The sequence below is a fragment of the Peromyscus californicus genome, unplaced genomic scaffold (genome assembly GCF_007827085.1).
Source record: "Peromyscus californicus insignis strain IS unplaced genomic scaffold, ASM782708v3 Scaffold_9__1_contigs__length_137607984, whole genome shotgun sequence".
Lineage (NCBI taxonomy): Eukaryota > Metazoa > Chordata > Mammalia > Rodentia > Cricetidae > Peromyscus > Peromyscus californicus.
In genome coordinates, this window is record NW_026294617.1 from 63,502,298 (window position 1) to 63,522,197 (window position 19,900).

The 19,900-nt window shown below is 48.0% G+C and overlaps 1 protein-coding gene across 3 annotated transcripts in view; it reads right to left on the reverse strand.

Moving 5' to 3' along the window:
- Tmem131l (transmembrane 131 like) overlaps nt 1-18,051 on the reverse strand; it is a 145,182-nt gene extending 127,131 nt beyond the window's left edge. For all 3 annotated transcript variants that reach the window (XM_052730620.1, XM_052730621.1, XM_052730619.1), the window contains exons 1-3: nt 17,864-18,051; nt 17,201-17,271; nt 10,343-10,386 (exon numbers count right to left, since the gene is read on the reverse strand). In XM_052730620.1, the coding sequence (XP_052586580.1) occupies nt 10,343-10,386; nt 17,201-17,271; nt 17,864-17,987 (239 nt within the window). In that variant the 5' untranslated portion in view covers nt 17,988-18,051. The remainder of the gene's footprint in view (nt 1-10,342; nt 10,387-17,200; nt 17,272-17,863) is intronic.
- Nucleotides 18,052-19,900: the final 1,849 nt, after the last annotated feature.

Below are 19,900 nucleotides of genomic sequence, written 5' to 3' on the forward strand. Positions count from 1 at the left end.
AAGTTACATGAAAGTCCAACTAACAGGCAATTTGGATATGGCACTTATCCACCTGAAAACAGACTTCCAGACTACATATTTAAACTCCTAATACAGCTGTTCTGTGGACAGCCCTGTAACACCCTTGAGTAATAGTCATTAAAATGCATGGAAGCAGAGACTCACCTCTAGGATTTAAGCATTTCCAGAAAACAACAAAAGGATTCTCTGCCAGACCAAGGAATGGTCCTTAGGATCCACCATGGCCCCGCTGGCTAAGCAGCTAACGACATGGCCCTGACACACCTCAGCATACACAACCCACAGCCTCTTCTGTGGTCATGTTTTTCTGAATTCTAATCAAAGAAGCATGGTTTGAGTTCACAAATTTGCCTACTTACTCTTTACCTACATAGTCCTAAATCTTCCCACTCAATTTCTCACAATACACACACACACACACACACACACACACACACACACACACACACACACACACACACACAGCTTCTCAGAGCTCACAATTTGTCATTTTCTTTGCATGGGCACTTACAAATACACAAAGAAATAATTCAGAAAGAAGATCCATTCACTTTTTGCCAATACTCAGGTTGGCAAAGATCCTTAGGAATGCCTGTGCAGATGATATGGAGCTATACAACCTGGCTGTTGCTGAGCACCAGCCAGGACCAAGCCATCATTTCCTGTGAGCACCGGAGTTGGGAGTAGGAGGTAGGGGGTGGGGGGCAGCAGAAGAGAAGGTGAGTGACTACTCACAAGGTCTCCTAAGTTATATCTGGCTACGAGTTAAATTGTATGGTCATCCTGCCAAAGCCCAAGACACACAGGGACAGAGGCAGAGAGCACAGTGACTCAGCTCCAAGTGAAAGGACAGCAACAGCTGCCAGCCAGTTGGTGCAAAGAAGGACCCCTGCATGTTTCAGAAGGAACCAGCCAGCTGATGCAAAGAAGGACCCCTGCATGTTTCAGAAGGAACCAGGCAGCTGATGCAAAGAAGGACCCCTGCATGTTTCAGAAGGAACCAGCCAGCTGATGCAAAGAAGGACCCCTGCATGTTTCAGAAGGAACCAGCCAGCTGATGCAAAGAAGGACCCCTGCATGTTTCAGAAGGAACCAGCCAGCTGATGCAAAGAAGGACCCCTACACATTTCAGAAGGGACGGGCCCTGTCAGCACCCAGACCAAGACGCTGATCTCCAGACCTGGAGAGAATTCATTTCTATTGCTCTAAGCACCAGCAGTTTGTGGTTCTTGGTTACATCAGCCCTAGAACACTAACACACCGCACTGGAACTTGCTTCCCTTCTTCTTACCCTTACTCTGCCCACCCCCTCATCTGGCAAATGTTCCCACAGTACCACAGAAGGACCTCAGGGAATCCCCAGTCTATGGTTGAGCTGGGGAGTTCCCTCTCCCACATAACTACACGTGACAAACCTTGTCCCAATTTTACTGCTTCTCTATAGCTCCCAGCTGCCTTCTCTGGGCCGCAGCCTGCCCCAGTACCATCCAAGTTCCTGACACCCTGAGTCATTGGGTGGGGCTGGGGGGTGGAGGGATTTGCAGATGGAGGAATACAGAAGTCCCCTTTGGTGTAAGTGGTTCCTGTATTGACCGGGCCCACCCCTGTTTCTCAGAGTTCTTCGAACACTTCCAACTTTTACCTAATTAATGTCCTTTTACACCCCAACGTTCTCCTGTCCCCTCTCATACACACAGACCTAACCTTGCCACATGTCACAGCAGACAGCCTGGGCATACACATTGCCCTGGATTATGAGGAGCCACTCCCACCCAATAACTGAGCCTTTTTGTTATCGGGCCAATGTTTTCTGCCAGACACACGTCCTTTATAATAAGCGGCTGGAGAAAGGTCCTCAGTTCTCTGCTGGAAGCGAGCATGCCATAGCCTAACCCACCTGTTCCCCAGTGTGCCAAGGCATGCTGGACACCACTCTCACACTGGCACAACTGGATACCATTTGAAGAGAATATGTATTGCATGCTTAGTCTGCTAAAAACGCTGAGCCAGAGATGACAGGACAGACTACCAACTTTCACCTCCCAATTTCTACCCACTGTTTGACCCTACGAGATCACCTCTGCCTCTCATAATTTAGTTGTCAACAAAAGTAATTTTGAAGTGTGATCCCTTAGATGTCTCACCCTGGACCAACACTCTCAAGCTGCAGCCTGCATCAGAATCACCCAGAGGGCTCCTGAACACAGACGGCTGGGCCTCTCCCCTGGAGCTTCTGACTCAGTAGACCTGGGTGGGGTCTGAGAACTCAGCTGTCTAACAAGTTCCCAGGTAATGCTGAGTCCGCTGGAGAAGCACCGACTTGGGCGGCTCACTCCAGACTTGGCCTCAGTTACTCACTTGCTGCTGGCTTCCCACCGTCCAGGCCTCTGCACCCACTCGAGCAAAGCCCTGGCTGTGGTCAATGACCACAACTCCCTTGTGACTAAACCCTGCTTGGAGGATAATCACAAAGCTTCCCCACTCCCTAGGCCAGTAAGGGGCCATGACAGGCACAGATCCATGTGTGACTTGGGAGATTCAAGAATGGGTGCTTAAGGATGCTACTGAGAAAGAGGTCCCCGAGAGGGGTTATTTCAATCTGCCCTTCCGGCCGGAAGAGGTCCGCAGATGTGCAAATGTGAGTCCACTGAGCACAGCCAAACCAGCAGATAGAAAGAAACCTGCTGAGCCAACCAACGCAGAGCCACCCAGCCCCTGGCTTCTGGTTAGGTGACATGATGCTTTCTTCATTGTTGGAGCTGGTTGAGTCAGGGTTTTCTGCTCCTTGGTGTTGAAAAAGAATCACAAAGCAAAGCAAGCCAATGGGACAACTCATGGGCACACAACATGTGGTTGACAAAGTCCTGGTGTACTACGATACCGTGTTGAAATTTTCCAGATTATTTCAAAAGGTCATCCCAGAATGTTCATGAAGGAGAAGGATTAAAACTTAGCAAGGAGTGTAAAACTAAAGCTCTGATCCAGCACGTGGTAAAAGATCTAAAAAGCCAGGCTCCTATTTCCCAGGGATTTTGCTAGGAACTATAAACAATAAAGAACTGAATGGCTTTCACAACTCAATCCTGGACGTGGTTTCATGCCACAGGAGCATGCTGTCATTATATCCAAGTGGGAAAATGACTCCCAACCGATTTCCCTTTGCATTCAACACCAGGGTAGACCAGTGAACACGGAAAGAGGACATTTATGTAATACATCTGTTCTGTGCTTTTACAGATCTGTAACCTTATTTTATGATCGTGAACATCTTTCCTTATCTATAATAGGAGAATATTACCACATATCCACCTGACTATCTAAGGGTAACACATCTGAGAATAATCTGTAAACCACAAGGTACAATACCAAGGCAATTACTTAAATCCAATATTAATGCATTAATTGGATTTAGCTTGGCTTAGTTTAAAAAAAAAAAAAAGATTAATCATGAGCCCAGAAGACATCCCCAAAAATTCCTATCAGACGCATCTATCTTAGTATCACCTGGATGGCTCTGTTTAGACAGCAGTGCAAACTGAGTTTCAAAGTGAAGTTGATTGTAAGAGGGATGACATGAGTTATCTACTATGCATACTACATCTGGTCTGTCTGGAGACCACACAGGATGGCTGAGTTCTCATGCAAGCCGCACTCTGCCAACCACCAGCAAATGCAGTGGTGGGTATCTCCGAGCATCTCACGGGGGGGGGGGGGGGCGCAGAGACCTGCTCCCTGTAGGAGAATAGTCTGGCAGTACTATGTCACTCAGAGCCAATCTCTCTGAACAAAATACAGAGATGGAGATGGAGTCGGAATGGCTCTCTAAACCTGTTTCTCAAGCTCAAGAGGACACCAAGAAGTAGATAAGGCCATCTTCTAGAGAATAGGAGTAATCTTTAAATAATTGAAAATTCTCAATAATTTTTTCTTAATTTTACCTGCATGGGTGTTTTGTCTTGATACCTGCAGAGGTAAGAAGGTGGCCTGGGATCCACTGATGGTTATAAGCCACCCAATGGGTGCTGAGAATCAAACCCAGGTCCTGAGGAAGAGCAGCCAGAGCTCTTAACCACAGCATCTGTGAAATACCGTCTAGACGACCACAGCAATTATTTGTGACAGCATTCTTTTCCTTGTGTGAGACACTATTACTCTAGAGTCAGATTTCACATGTGCAAAACTCTTAACGGCAAACTAATTATTCGATGACAATTCATTTAAAAGGGTAACAAGCTCCCAGGAGACCCCATACTCCTAATGCTGGTGTTCCTAGACAGAGAACGCTGCCTTGGGAAATGAAGTACTGAAATCCCAAGCGTGCTGCTATCTTCAGCAACAAGAGGCCTAGAACACCTTCACAGAATTAACCAACACTGCTGCTGGATGGCAGGACACCCCTACAATTGGGGCCTTCATTTCTCATGGGCCCATTGTAACAAAGGAGAGCAGTTCAAATCACAATGCCCACCATGTAACAGCAACTTACCACCACCAAAGCATCAATCAGCTCTGCCCTTTCTAGAGCCGAGATTTCCCTAAGAAACTCATATTTGGGTTCCCAAGGCTTAAACAGCCAGTGTCTCCCTTCCTCACAGCTGAACCTTGGCTCCTGCCTCAGACTGACTTCTCCCAGTCTTTCCTGTGTGTGCTTTGCTTCCGTGGGCATGTCTTCCCAAGCTGTGCCTCTGCCTGGCTCTCTCTGCAGAATACCCATCTACGAAATGGGCTCCCTGAAGCGAGTCTGCAGCTGAACACTGTGTCCCATGGCAATAAATAATCAGCCGGCCACAGAGGTGCGAGTGGAAGGCCTTCGAGTCTGAGATAAGTGACTTCTCTAAAAGCAACTCCATCTGGAGGAAGGAGCAGTGTGATCCCGCCTGGCCCTGGACAGCTCACCACACTCACACAAGCACAGCCTCTCATGCTGCAAGTCCGCTTGCTTATTCCAGGGTCACGGCCATTAGTCAAGGGGCTTGCCTATTTTTTATTGTAGACAAACACTCAACAGTTCTCGCAGGATTAAAACAATTATTTGACACAGCACTAATGAAGGTTCACATACTCAGAATAAACCTACAAATGCACACAAAACTAGCCTCCGCAAAAGGCGGAAAGATGTGTTTAAATATCTAAAACATACACCAAATCAAAGTCGGCTAGGTCCAGGATATTGCTTTTCTAACTTCTTTCAACTGAAGCTAAATAAATACATAAATGACTACAGCTTTGCTAAAATCTTCACAACATGAATTCAAAGAACACTTTTAAAGTTTCTGTGGTTAGAGAACGGTTGTAATACACACCATGAGCCCTGTTAGAAAGCCTGTGCCTGTCTGAGGAGAACCTAAATGACAAGACGGATTACAGTCGAAGACAATGCTCTAATAATGGTAAAGCCATGAAGACCTGACTCCATCCGTTCATTTTGCACCTTCCCCTGTGCCCCAGCCCTGTATAAGGCACCAAGGAACTCGATACTGACAGAGACCTGATCAACGGTCTCCTGAAACACATGATAACTACAGGAGCTCAACGTAAAACCACAGCCCCAGTCCCAGGGCTGTGGCTCTCACAGCACTCACTCACTGACTGCAGGCCTGGTTAGGGAGAAGAGGTAACGGAGTTAAAAGGCGAATACTGAAAAGCACACTTGCAGTGCAGCCTCAAGCAGCCTCTCAACTCGGGTGTCAGGTACTGAGTCCGGAACCAGGGAATCCATAGAGGGAGTATCAAGTTGGGCCTTGGGTACCACAAAAGGTAATTTCCACAAAGAGGCAAGCACCCTGTGCTCATACTAATGTCAGCAAGGTTCAGGGAGGTAGTCAGGGTGAAGGGAGAAGGGAGGGAGGCGCAGAGGACATACAGCCATATGGCTGAAGGGAAGTGACAATGTGAGGGAAAGACTGAAGAGGTGGACAAGACCCTCAGCCACAAAACGACCTTCCATATCCGTGCCACGCTTGGGAGCCTGCACTCTATTCAGCAGGAATGTGGCCCAAAATGGGCGGAACTCAAGATGAAGGACTCAATGCATCACTGGGATGGGAGTATGAAGACCTGGCTGGATCGAGGCAAACGACTCACTGAAGATGAGCCGCACATCCAAGACTCCTGGTTTCAGAGGGCATGAAAGGAGTAAAGGAACCCGTCCTTCCTTCCTTCCTTCCTTCCTTCCTTCCTTCCTTCCTTCCTTCCTTCCTCCCTCCTTCCCTTCCTTCCTTCACCCTGTACCTTGCTATATACAGCATGTTGACATTAGTATTAGCACAGGTGCTTGCTTTTTTCACCCAGGGCCTGAAGCTGGAGAAGAGCCCAAGGAAGAGCCCAGGAGCTCAGTTCAGGACACACTAGCTTTGAAGCACTTAAAGACTACAGAAAGATACTGGTGGACACTAGATGAGACTTCTGGGCAGAAGGTACAATCTGTTTGCCATACTATATGAGTGTGTGTGTGTGTGTGAGTGTGTGTGTGTGTGTGTGTGTGTGTGTGTGTGTGTATACATATATATAGAGAGAGATTATATATAATCTCTATGCAATAATCTCTCTCATATGTATATAATATCTCCAATAGAACAGACAAAGGTTAAGTGGCTGAGGTCTAACTTGGTAACAAAGTAAGCATTTAACTTATACAGGCAGATGGGGGAAAGAGAGAAGAGAGAGACTGGAAACTGTCTTCTCTCACAGAGAAGAAATACAAAAGGGCAGAGGAGGTCACCTGTAGCTAGAGTGTCAGAGCAGAATGAAAGGAATGTCCACAATGGAACCTGAGGCACCAAGCAAGACCCTATCAAAAGGTGGGCTTCTTTCCAGCTCTCTGAAGGTGAGCAGAGTAGTGGAAAGTAACTCCCTTCCCAGCAGAGCCTGGTGCTGAGGGATCTCCTCCAGGTTCAAAGGGAACTTCCTAACTGTTCCTCTCCGCTGCTGAGGGCCATCGGGAGTCTTCTAGTGTCCCCACTCTCAGGATCCATCTTTAACTGACTGAGCTTAGACCGCTTTTGCTGCTCTTCCTAAACAGATAAAAATACAATCTGGGCCCAATGATGGTGGCACACGTCTTTAATCCCAACACTCAGGAGGCAGAGGCAGGCGGATCTCTGTGAGTCTACAGCCTGCTCTACAGAGAGAGTTCTAGGACAGCTAGGGCTACTAGAAACCCTGCCTCAAACACCCCCTAAAAAAAAAACTGAAATTCAAAAAGGACTGGGTTATAGCTCTGTGGTAGAGTACTGGCCTATAGTATGCAGAAGCCTGGGTTCTATCCTCAGCATGGCACAAATTAACACCAGCAGAGCATTTCACAGACACTGTACCTAACCAGGCAGTGTTTGTGATTTCTATAATTATTTTTAAAGCTGAAATAACAACCTTATTCATTCCTTAGCAATTCTTAAACTTTTCCAAGTCTATCACATACTACTGTGCTCCAAAAAGGCTTATCCAAGAGATGTGTATTTAGGGAGCCAGCCCAACTTCGAGGAGAGCTGGAGCACTCTGGTTAGCTCACCATTTACTCCAGGACAGCTGGAGCACTCTGGTTTGCTCACACTCAGCATGAATCTCCCAAAGCAATCTCTTTCTCAGCAAAGTAGTAGATTGCTGCTGCTATCTGAGAACACCCAGGAGGGATGGGGAAGAGAGAAGGAAGAACATCTTCAAATAGTGCTTTCTTGGCTTGCAACCAAACACAATTACAGAGCATCCACAGAAGATGAAGTCAAGATAACACAAACAAAATCTTCACCAAGGCCAATTACACTGATAGCTCCTCAACTGGAGTGTGAGGTAACAGGCAAGCCGCTCCAGAGGCCTCATGCCCAGAATCGGCAATGGTCCTGGCCAGGCCCCACCTCAGGCAGTCTTGGTGGTGAAGCACTGACATCTGACCATCGAGATGTTCTCTAGTGATAGATACACAGCATGCTTTCTCAAATCATGCTTTCTCAAAAGACAGAGTGTTTTATGGTTGAGCTTATTTCTCTAATCTCAAGTTGTTACAGTAGTAGCCGCTCTAGAATATCTTGATAGAAATGTATGGTTTTGTGACTTCAAGTCTGTCTGTCGTTGAAAGTTAATACTGTGGTATCATTCTCAAAATTATAAAAAAACTATTAAAAGGTGTAAAACGATACTAATGACTTTATAATTAAGATTAAACATGAATGGTATTAAAACAGAAGGGAAACCTGGTGCTGGGCTGAACCCCAGAGCATACTCACATGATTACTAAACAAGTAAGTGAGAGGGGGCAAATCGACCCAGAAAAGTCTAAGCAACCTGTGCTGATGCAGCTTCATTCTGTGTAATAAACGTGCCTCCTGAGAATACGGTGTGAAAAGAGGTGGTAAGATGAACTCAGGCAGGGAGAGCTGACAAGACAGAACGGTGACCTGGTGACCCAGGCCAGAATCGAAGGAGAGCTGAGTGGCAGCACACACCTCTAACCCTGGAACTCACAGGAGGATCTCTGGGCGTTCGAGGCCAGCCTGGTCTACAGAGTAAGTTCCAGGACAGCCAGGGCTACACAGAGAAACCCTGTCTCGGAAAAACAATAAAAGAAAAGAAAAAAGAAAGGGTTCAGAATCAAGGGAGAAAGTGATTCAAGCATATAGCCTTCCCTGACTTGATAGGATGGCAGGGCAGCCTGTCTTTGTGGCCTTCCTCCCCCATACCCCGGCCCATTCAACCACGAGAAAAATTATCAAATAAGCTGAAACTCAAGGACATTATACAAAAAAATCTGACCTCCTCAAAAGGCCATCAAAACTTAGGAAACTCTGACAAATTGAGAACCAACCGTGAGCAAGGAAATATCTCAACTAAAACTTCACATGGGATCCTGGGACCTAAAGCTGAGGAACCCATGATCATATTCAAAAGCAGAGGGGCCCCTTACCAGGTAAGGGACTTTGGGAATTCACCTTAAAAAAAACGAATGGGATTAAACTCGGGGTATAAATATCCATGCGCTCTCACTGATAGAAGTGGCTGAATAACAGAAGAGGAAATGCCCACAGAGAAGAACTGCAGACATTCTGCAGAGATGAAGCTGAACTCCACTGATGACTCAGCCCTGAAAAGGACACTAGCAAAACACTAATGATATCCAAACAAAGAACAGGACTGGGTTTATGGTGAGACTCCAGTGTTGGCGTCACAGCAATAAATATACCAGAGTATTAGAAGATGTTCACATGACAACAGAGTGACCTGGGAGACAGTTATGGGAGACCTGTCTTTGGACCTCTGTAATTTCCTTGTAAATCTTTATTCTAAAGCAAGTCTCGATGAAATTGGGCTTTGGTTTTACAAGACATGGTCCTAACTAGATCTGGATGGCCTCAAACTGGCAATGTTGCCAAAGATGACCTTGAACTCCTAATCCTTCTGCCTCGACCTCCCAAGTGCTAGGGCTAAAGGCAAATCTACCATGCCCAGTCCAAACGTTTATTTTTAAAGGCACAGGATACTGAACTGGTGTGAGGAAGTTTTGAAAATCAACTGAACAATGACAATTCTGCAGTCAATAAGTCAATGAATAGTTCAGACATGGGTCGGCGACTAATTTACCCATCACATAACATTGCACTGAGGTAATACTTAGAACTCCAAATCTGCATTTCTAGAAACAGACACAAAGAAGGTCCCTAACAGGAGCCTTCCAGCTGTGTCATGATATGATCTTCACACATCAGGAACAATCTCAATCCCAAAGAGCCGAACAGACAAAATAAACAAAAGAACACAACGGAGTGAGAAATCAGGTTAGAGGCAAAGCGGCTGGGAGCAAAATACTGGACTAACTGGCACCAGCACGATGAAGCCCACAGTCCAGGCTGATCCAACTGTGAGCCTCGGCTGCTGAGGCTGACCCGAAGGGAAGGCGTTTCTTAGGGAACAGGGAAGTCCTAAAGCTGTGATGTTTGTACAACTGGAACACGCTACAACATCAGGGAAGGGAACCTGAGCATTCTCCTCACTGGCTGGCACGCTACACACAGTACAAGGCAATGCAGGGCTGGTCTAGTGGGTTACGTTCACCGCCGGGCACAGAGTCTGACCTCAACCGATGTCTCTAAACAAGAGGGGCGGCATAAATACACCACGGGAAAAGTAAGGGAGTATTGCCAACAGTTTTTCTGTACCATTTTAAAACACAATCAGATTAATGACTAGAGAGTGTAGACTCCACCGAGGTCAGAGAGAAAGTGGTATGTTATAGGTAATATTAAACACACATACACAGACGTGGAGAGTAGATGCATCTAATGAGGACCGGGATGCCTGGCAGGCAGTGATCTGGCCCCACTTTCCTTACCTCTGTTCTTGAGAAGGCTCCTCCAAGTCCTCTTCAGAATCACCCTGTAGGAAAAGAACATCCATTAACAACTCCCTCAAACAGACACAACCACCAGCGGTGGGTTGACGGGATGCATGGCTACCTACAGTGACTGGCACAGTGGTCAACAGAGACTTATACCGTGTTACCCTGGGGCTGTTGAGAGGGGTAGGTGGTTCAAAGTGTTTACTGATCTTCCAGAGGGCCCAAGTTTGGGACCCAACAGTGACATCAGGCAACCAACAAGCACCTCTAACTCTACCTCCTGGGGAACAAATGCCCTCTTCTGGCCTCTATGGGCACCACACATACCTGTATATACTCAATGACAAACACACAGACACAAATGATGTTATAATGTCAATATAAAGCCATAAACTGCCAAGTGGTCTCTTAGACATTCACGTTAAGAAAATAACCTACTAGTTTAAAAAACACAGCCTAAAGATAATTTCAAAACAAGTTAGTATCACTTCAAAAGCCTTTTTTAACATTTTAAGTTTAATCACATAAGACACTAATTAAAATCCCTAAGTATAGAAAACATATTATTTAGCTGGGCATGGTGGCCTAGTCCCAGCACTAGAGAGGCAGAAGCAGGTGGAGTTAGAGACCAGCATGATCTACATAATGAGTTTGAGGCCAGCCAGACTGTATAGTGAGATCCTGCCTCCAAAAATAATAATAATAATAATAATAATAATAATAATAATAATAATTTAGAAGCAGAAAAGACATTGCATAGCTCAGAATTCTATTAATGTGATATACTTTGACATCAATAAAAAGGCCACTACTTTTGTAAACTAAGTAAACAACACCCTCACACACTCTTCCATGTATGTCAGGAGGAAAAGGGAACAGGAACAGAGCCAAGTCCAGCTACACACCCGCAGTGCCCATGTTACCCCTGTGGCACTCCGCTTCCCTGAAGCTAGGGACACCCTGACTCACCAGCTCCTCCTTCCCCTCCACTCCCGGTGCAGCTGACCCCCAAGCCCCTCCTCTTGCCCTCTTAACCCAGGGTCCTTTGCACTATAACTTCAGCATGATGTTGGGTTTGGAGAGACAGCTCAGTGGTTAAGAGCCAGTACTGTTCTTCCAGAGGGCCCGGGGTTTAGTTCCCACATCAGGCAGCTTAACCACCTGTCACTTCCGGCCTCCCTGAGCACCAGGCACCCACATATACACATAAATAAAAATAAACTTTTTAGAACAAAAACCTTCAGCATCTCAACCCAAGCTAAAACTCCACGGCCAAAACTGCTATCTTCCCTCTCTCTCTTCCACTCCCTCTCATCCAAAGGCTGAGGCAAGAAGGTGGAGAGCTTCCGGGCCAGCCTGGACTAACAGTGAGACCCTGTCTCAAACACCAGAAAGTGCTCCAAAAGCTCCTAGTGTTCATGAGACGCACTCCAAGCTCTTTCAGGAAGGGTCTGCCCGGCACAGCCCTGACACACCCATCCCCTCCTTCCAGACCAGCAGGCTCTGGTTGTAATTTAAAATGTCAGAGTAGAAACTGGACTACATTGTCCACCATGTAATACTCAGGGTTGGGCCCCTTCTGGCCTTAGACCTTAAGTGACCCCTCTGGGAGACACTGGCCTCTTCTCTCCGTTCTTAATTTCTTCAGGACTTGAAGGCCAGGCTTTATAGCTTTATCTACTCAACAAAAGCAAGCTCTCAAAGAACAAGATCAAATCCTCTTTAGTCCTACCCACTCCAGTGCCCCAGGGCCCTTGCACTGGCTCTTTCAATCTCATGCTGCTTTCAAGTGCTGGCTCAAGCATCTTCTCAAAGTGGCCCACATGGATGGCTTAAACTAAAACAAAGACTCCCATCACCGCCTCTTCCTGTCTGCATACAACACGTGTGCCCTTCAAACAGACTGCATCCCCGCTTAGACTTCTGGGTCTCTATCATCCACGTGGCTCTACTGAAATGGCAGAGTCCACAGGGGCAGGTGTTTCGGTTTACTGTACCACCATCTGTACCTGAAACCGTGCGTGGCCAGCAGGCTTAGTACAGCCCAGCTGTCTCAGAGTCTAATAGCTCTCAGGATTTCCGAAAACTTCTAAGCAACTTTCTCTAGATCGAAATAGAACTTGAAGTTATTTCCCTCCAACACAGGCACTTTTATCACCACCACAGGGCTGCTCAGACGGTACTGAAACACAACACAGTGAAAGAAGCTCTGGAGCTAAACACTTCCTAGGTCCAAATCTTCCTCTGATATTTTTGTTTTGTTTGTTTTTTTCGAGACAGGGTTTCTCTGTGTAGACTTGGCTGTCCTGGAGTTTGCTCTGTAGGCTGACCTGCAACTCACAGAAATCCACCTGTCTCTGCCTCCTGGGATTAAAGACATGTGCCACCAATACCCAGCACTTTTTCTTTCTTTTGGTCTTCTGTTACTTTCTTATTGCAGTAAGTGACTTATTAGCTGCACTGTACCTCACTGTCTGCAGCTGTAAAATCAAGCAATAACACTTTGCCCTCTATAGAGAATGAACATGAAGACCACACTGTGCTTAAATGACGCTGACAGTTCTCAATCCATGTTGGCTATTATTTTTTCAGTGTTGACAGAAGGAGATCAAGCCAAAAATAAACCTCTATGACAAAAAGATTTCCAAACACTAGTTAATGATTCACTGACCAGAGTTGCATGCTATTACATAATACTATACCTGAGATTAAAACAAACAAACAGATGTTCACTGTACTGTTTCTGGTTTTACTTTCTACCAATTTCTATTATCCACACCCTCAGACTTAGCGGGGGGAATCAACAAGACATGGTATTTTTAAAGACCAGATTTTCTTCTTTATCCCTAAGTCAGAGAGGTTTCAACTGTGCTGTGCCAATGCCTGGTGTTTGCTCAATGACTACACAGGCATCAGAGCCCCAAGCTGGGCTGGCCCACCCATCCCACCAAGGCCCCACGCTAGATCCAGCATCTCCATTTCCACTCTCTGGTGTTCATGAATGATTCCATGAAGACTGGGACGCCTGAGTAAGTCAACACCAAATGTGGTTCTCACAATAACAGGACAATGGACAGGTAGGCATTTCATCTATAATCTACAGGACTGAGTGACCTGAATCATCAATAAGTAAGTGGGGCCAGACATGACAACTGCCTCTCCTCCAAAGGCGTCATGGGTGACTTCTGAATGCCCACGACATAGGGAATATTGTGGCCACAAGCAGAGCTCTCAAACCTCAGCGGCCCAGACTCATGAATGGGAACCCAGTTGAGACAACACGGCACACACAAGCAAAGAAAAGCAAACCAGGACGAGAAATGCAGACAGGAGGGGATGACGGTGACGGTATGAAATACAAGCCTCACAAAGGACCCAGCCATCAGGTGCCTTCGTGCCGGGGGTCAACCTCCATGGTTCACACCACAGACCACACACTGGGCTCAGCAGGCCCAGCGCCAGTCTAGAGAGTCCCAAGGCGTGGCAGGAGAAAGAGACGAGGTCAGACTGCTGGACCCCAAAGGCCAGAGCGGATCAAGGGAGCATCGCCTTCCATACATGTGGATCACTAAGGCACACGGCTTGTTATCTTACACAAATGCAGCGACCACGGGACAGCGAATGAAAAGACGCGCGGTTTCTGTGCCATCACTACTTTGGATTCAGGTGCTGTATAATCAGAAGTCGGGGGTGGGGGTGGGGGGGGGGGTCTGCAACTCTAACAATAAAGCCAAGTGGGTTTTTCTTTCCTCTCATTATGACTGATAAATAATTCTTTTGTGTTACTTTACCAAATAATCTCCTAACAGAAGACTACACAGCAAAAATATATAAATAAGGATGGCAGATATAATTCATTGCTACCACTTGCCCAGCATGCACAAGGCTCTGGGTCCCATCCTCAGGACACGCTGTACACAGCCCATGAATAACAGTATCACCTTAGGCACAGAGCCCATCACACTGAGTTATCTGCCCTGGTACAGCCCCTACAGCAAGGGAAAGTGTTTACGTTTTTCAGTAATGGAGCTTATGAGCTGGCTAAGAAACCACCAAGACAACAAGCAACCTGGATCCACTCAGTTCAAAGAAGGTCATCGTCAGGAACTCCTCTGAAACTAGTACAAAAGAACACCCCACTCTGCGGGTGAGAAAGCTGGTAACTAAGATACGGCATGCTGGGCCCGGATATAGCCCAGTGGCTAGAACACGTGTTTAGCACATGCAAGGTCCTGGGTTCAATCTCTAGCAACAACAATAACAACCAAGTGAATTAACACGCTAAGTAAGTAGTGGGAGGATTCATACCTAGACACTCAAGAGACAAGAGGCTCTGGCAGCTTGTAACAATTAATGAATGATGAGTAACAAGGTCTTCATCACTTAGAGTCCCATAAGAAAAAGTTAAAAGAAAAAAAAAAACCACTTCTGTATAAATAACCCATATTGGGCAAATCTACTGTTCCTTGAGCACATCTCGATGGTCACCCCACTGACAACTTTTAGGCTCCAAAGCCACTTTTCAGTCTTCCTGACTGGAAGGTACAAAATTTACATAACACTTATAAAGGTTCTCCAGACTCCTATGACATACACAAGGAAATCTTCTGAAAATGATTCTAAATTCCTTGAAAAGAATTCCTTCTTCAGAACACTCTGTATCTAAGACACACACATCCCTCATCCCTGCCCAGGCATATGCACAGTGGTACAGTATCTCACGGGCACACACACACAGAGATGATATATGCAGAAAATTATTGTGAATACTAGTTTCACTTTCGCCAGAGCATTGATTAAGATACCTTAGCTATCAATGACTCTGTGGTGAGTATTCCGGAATAACACCTTCTCAATCTTAACCATTTTTAGAACAAACGACACTAAGCACATAAAGTAAAATCAAGCCAGAAACTGGGCATTTTATAAAATAACTTTTGAGCCTATAAATAAAGTAATGTCACCACTGGCCCTGACATTTCCAATTCTGGGCACAAAGAACATATCTTTCACGAAGGCAGAAACAAATAATGCCTATAATTTATTCTGTTTCTCCGTTAGCTTCCACCCCTACCCAGTTAAGACATGGAGACTCCAATTGAGTCAAAATACAAAGGCGCATCAGTGCATCTTAACCTGGGAAACTGCTTCCCAGGAATACTTGGAGCCATGCTCATTTGGTAAAACTGGTGGTTGGAGCCAGGTCCAACGGAAGACATCCATTACTGTAGCTCCAACTAACTCAGGGATGAAACAGGAGGATGGCTTGAGGGGAGGAACCTGAGGCAACACGGCAAGACCTTATTTTTAAATAAATAAACAAACAAAATAAAAACACCCACAGTAGCAGTGACCCAGTGGCAGTCAAAGTGTCACTAACATCCAAGGGGTAGAGACCAGGAGCGATATTCAGCATACTACAGTAAACAGGGCAGGCCCCCACCATGAAGAATTCTCTGGCCCAAAGGTCACTCATGCCACTGTTAAGCATCCGATACTCACAAACAGGACTATTTAAAATAAAAACATCAAGTGCTAAGTGTGGTTCTCAGCTAAGGTCATGAATGATTTCGACTTTGGGTTTTGGCGGTGGTGATGGTGGTGGTGGTGGTGGTGGTGATGGTGGTGGTGGTGGTTCCCCCCCCTTTTCAAAACAGATGTATTATTTAGAATCAAGGGTAGAAAATCCATTTGGTAATACACTTTTAGGAGAAAGACTACTTGCTGGTGGTGCTCTTTCTCAAAAGGTGGGGCTCCTGCAGCCTGCTGGCCTTTCAGAAAAGATCTGGGAAATTATTTTCTAAAAAAAAAAAAAAAAAACCTCTCTGCCTGTCAGCTGTTATTCATTAGCCCTGGTCAAATGAATATTCCAAATATCTCAAAGCCAGGGCTGCCAATGCTTCACATAACAAGAGAGGGATAGATACCTGAAGACTTAAAGAAGTTATAGCGATTTGGATGCTGCCACCACCAACATGGAAAGTAACAAACACTTTGAAATTACCACATGCAAGTTAATACTCTCTTATCATTCAACAAACACCCCCCCCCCCAATGCATTTTGGGTCTCTACTGCACTGCTGGTGAAAACAGTCATCAAAATTATGTGTAAACGGGTACCTTTTGGAAGTCAATGTGAATTTCTTGCATAATTGAAACATTCTATTCAAGACAAAAGCTCTGCAACATCCGTTGCAGCCTGAAGCCCTCTATGCTACAGATTCCCCAATAAAACGAGAGCAATTATTTTTCCACATGTAATCATTCTATCATCGTTGGGGAGGGGGTGAAAAAACCTGAAATTCAGGTTCTTAAGTGGGTGTATCCTAACAGGAATTAAAGGCACTTGGAGAAAATCCAAGATTATACTCCTCTATAAAGTCACTTCTTCATCCCAAAGCTACTTAGGCTAATGGCAACTACCACTCACTAACATTTATGAAATCAATATTCCCATTGTGTTCAAGCCTCCAGCCACTTGCCATCCACACCACACCCGCTTACTTAGAGACAGCAGAGCAGACCCAGAACCAAGTCCTCCGCCCACCCTGGACCACTAGCAGGCCAAGGAATCCGCCACTAGCCAGGCGCAAGGCAGTGCGACACACAACCCTGCTGAGGTGGCCTGGGCACCCACCTTCTGAACTTGGGGCGGGCCTGACTCACACCCTGTCACATGGCGCGGGAGGAGGCCGAAGGGCCACCGTTGCCAGGTGTTCAGGCTCGGCACGACCGTTTATTTGCCTTGCAAAGTGACCCGAACGCTCCTGTGCCACTAGGGGAAGGCCGGCTGCCTCCAGGCCTCTCCTCCCTCGCACGCCTACACCCGCCCTGTCACCTGGTCCTCCTCACCTGAGTGGGCAGCAGGAGTTCCCCTTCTTCTGCCTGCCACAGCTCCACCACGTTCGGCAAGGGCTCAATCGCTGCACGGACACCAAAAAGCACACCGCGTTTGTAATGCACGGAAAAGAAACGCTTCCTGTTTCCTCACCCGTCCCCCGTGCCACCCGCCTGCCCCAAACAAGTCTCCTTCTCCTCCCGCAGCGGAGGCCACCCGAGGGGTGAGCCGAGGATGCAAATACAATGCCCAGCCGGCGCCCCCCGGATCGAGGAGGTGAGGGCATGCGGGCTTGGTCCGGACCAGGGGGCGAGGCCGCCTCACCAGGCACGGTGATCCCCGGGGCACCGGGCTGGGGAAACAAAGCTGCAGGAAGCCGGGCGCGGCGAGGCACCCGCGCGCCACACAAAGCGGGGGATGCGCCCGGGGCGCAGGGGCCCGCGCACAAAGGCTCCGGGGCGCGCGCGGCTAGCGGTCCCTAAGCCCCGCGTTGCCCGCCCCTGACCCGGGCCTAGGGCCTCCGAGGGGACGCTGCGGCCGCAGGGCTGCAGCAGCCCGTCTTCCCCAGCCGCCCGGGTCCCCTTCCTCCGCGATCCCTCACAGATTTCAACAGTTCCCCAAAAGAAAGGGGGGGGGGGCGGGGCGGCGAGGACAGCTAGCCCCGACGACGGGCTGACCTTGTCCCTGAGCCCCTCCCGGACGGCAGCAGGACAGCAGGACCTGGAAGACGCCCAGCAGAAGGTTCACCGCAGCGGCCGTGCGGCGGTAGGCGCTGGACTGCGGGCGCCGGAGCCCCGCCATGCTGGTGCTCGCCGCGCTCGCAGCGATCTCGTTCTCTGGCTTGCTGGCGCCGCGGCCGCCTAGCCGCGCCCCGGGCCCGCCCCCGCGCCCCGGCCCCGCCCCGCCTCCGGCCCCGCCCCCCGCTGTTGGGCCCGCCCCCGCAGCTGTTGGACTGCTGCTCGGCGCCCGCGCTCCGCTTGCTCCGGAGCGTGTGTGCTCGGCCGATAGAAGGGGGCGGAGGGGGCGGAGGGGGCGGAGGGGGCGGGGGTGGGGGGTGGGGGGTGGGGGGGGGATGGAACGCGGCGGGGAGCGGAGGGACGAGGACAATGCGAACGCTCGTGGCGCGCAGCACGTGCCCGAGGGCCCCCAGCAGCTCGACTCTGGGGGCTGGGACTCGCGGCCCACGGGGAGAGGGTGTTCTCGTGGACTCTCAGGGGGTTCTCTTTGTTGGTGACACCCGCGTCGCGGCGGGGACAGGAACCCCGGGGGAGGGGGGGAGGGGGCGTCCTGGGAATGAACCGTAGCCCGGCGCGAGGCCTCGAGCAGGATATTAAGTGGAAATAATGCTGTGGTTGTCAGGAAACGCGAGTGCAGCCGCACAGCTCCTGCCAGTAGGGCAGCGAGGATATCCGGTGGCTGCGAGGTCTGTAATTTAGAATAAAAAGCTCTCCCAACACCCAAGAGGCTGACCTCAGCGCCGCGTGGCGGTAATGCGCTCGGCACCCACGGTGGAGACCGTCCAAGTGGTGACAGGTGGGAGAGCTTCGTCGTAGCTTAGACCTTCGGAGACCCTGCCAATGTATTCCACCTTCGGAATCAAACTGCAAAAGTGAGCCAGTCAACTAGACGGTAGTTGAAGTGTGTGGTCGCCTGCCCATTTCCACCGTTCATAAGCAGTGTAAGTCATGTTTGGGAATATATTCTCTGCCTCAGTTTTTCAGGTGGCTTTGCTGAAATTCAGCGTGTGAGCTGTGCAGTTTAAAGAAGGGACGGGATGGTGCACACCTGTCTGCTTACATTGATCTAATCTTTAATTGCTTCTGGTGCCTTCCAGTCTAGACTACGGGAAAAACGTGGTCACATAGCAGCAGGTCAGATGCTGGAGAAGGACAAACTGAACGACGGACACTCTCTTCCTAACACGAGATGGTGAACCTAATCTCCCTGTCTGGATGTAACTCTAAATGCGGTTAAACCATCTGATTTCTCTGCCAGGCTTAACATTTGACAAAAGCAGATGTCCACGTGAAAAAGTCACTTTGCTTTGCCTAACTTGAGCAACTCCAACCATTTCTTTTTTCCTAGATTGCCTAGCAAGGACCTCCTGTCGCATCCCATTGTGACCTTTTCCCTCTTCATTTCACTTCTCTGGGTTTATATTTGCCCCTTGGACACTGAAATTCCCTCACTGTGTTAAAGGGCCTCAGAAAAACAAAGGAATATGCGCGGGGCTGAGGGTGTAGCCTGGCTAGCACGTGGGCTCTGGGCTCAATTCAGAGCACTACAAGCCCAACACTTGCATAGTTCACATTAGGTGTTTTCAGTTGGTTGCTAATGAAAAGTTCCCTCGCAGGCCTATTTCTTTACTGCATGTTAACTATAAATCTCCTGTACTAAGAAAGCAAGCAAACATTGACAGCAGGTTTAGTTTAAGAGTCACAATGTAAAACTCCACCGACTCTTAAATTAGTTTACCTTTTTACTATTAAAGTCCCACGCTAAAAGTGCCACACTATCCAGGAGAATTACTTAAGACTGAGGGATATTGCTGTAGGCCACATTTGAGTGTGCTCTCATTTACTCTCCTACCGAAGGTTTCCCAGGATAGCCTGATACTTTCAGGCTGAGGTCTTTACAAAGTGGGTAATGCTAGTTGACCGTTGTTCACCTAGCCTGAAGCATGTATCTGCAGTCCCAGGAGGCTGGAGAAGGAT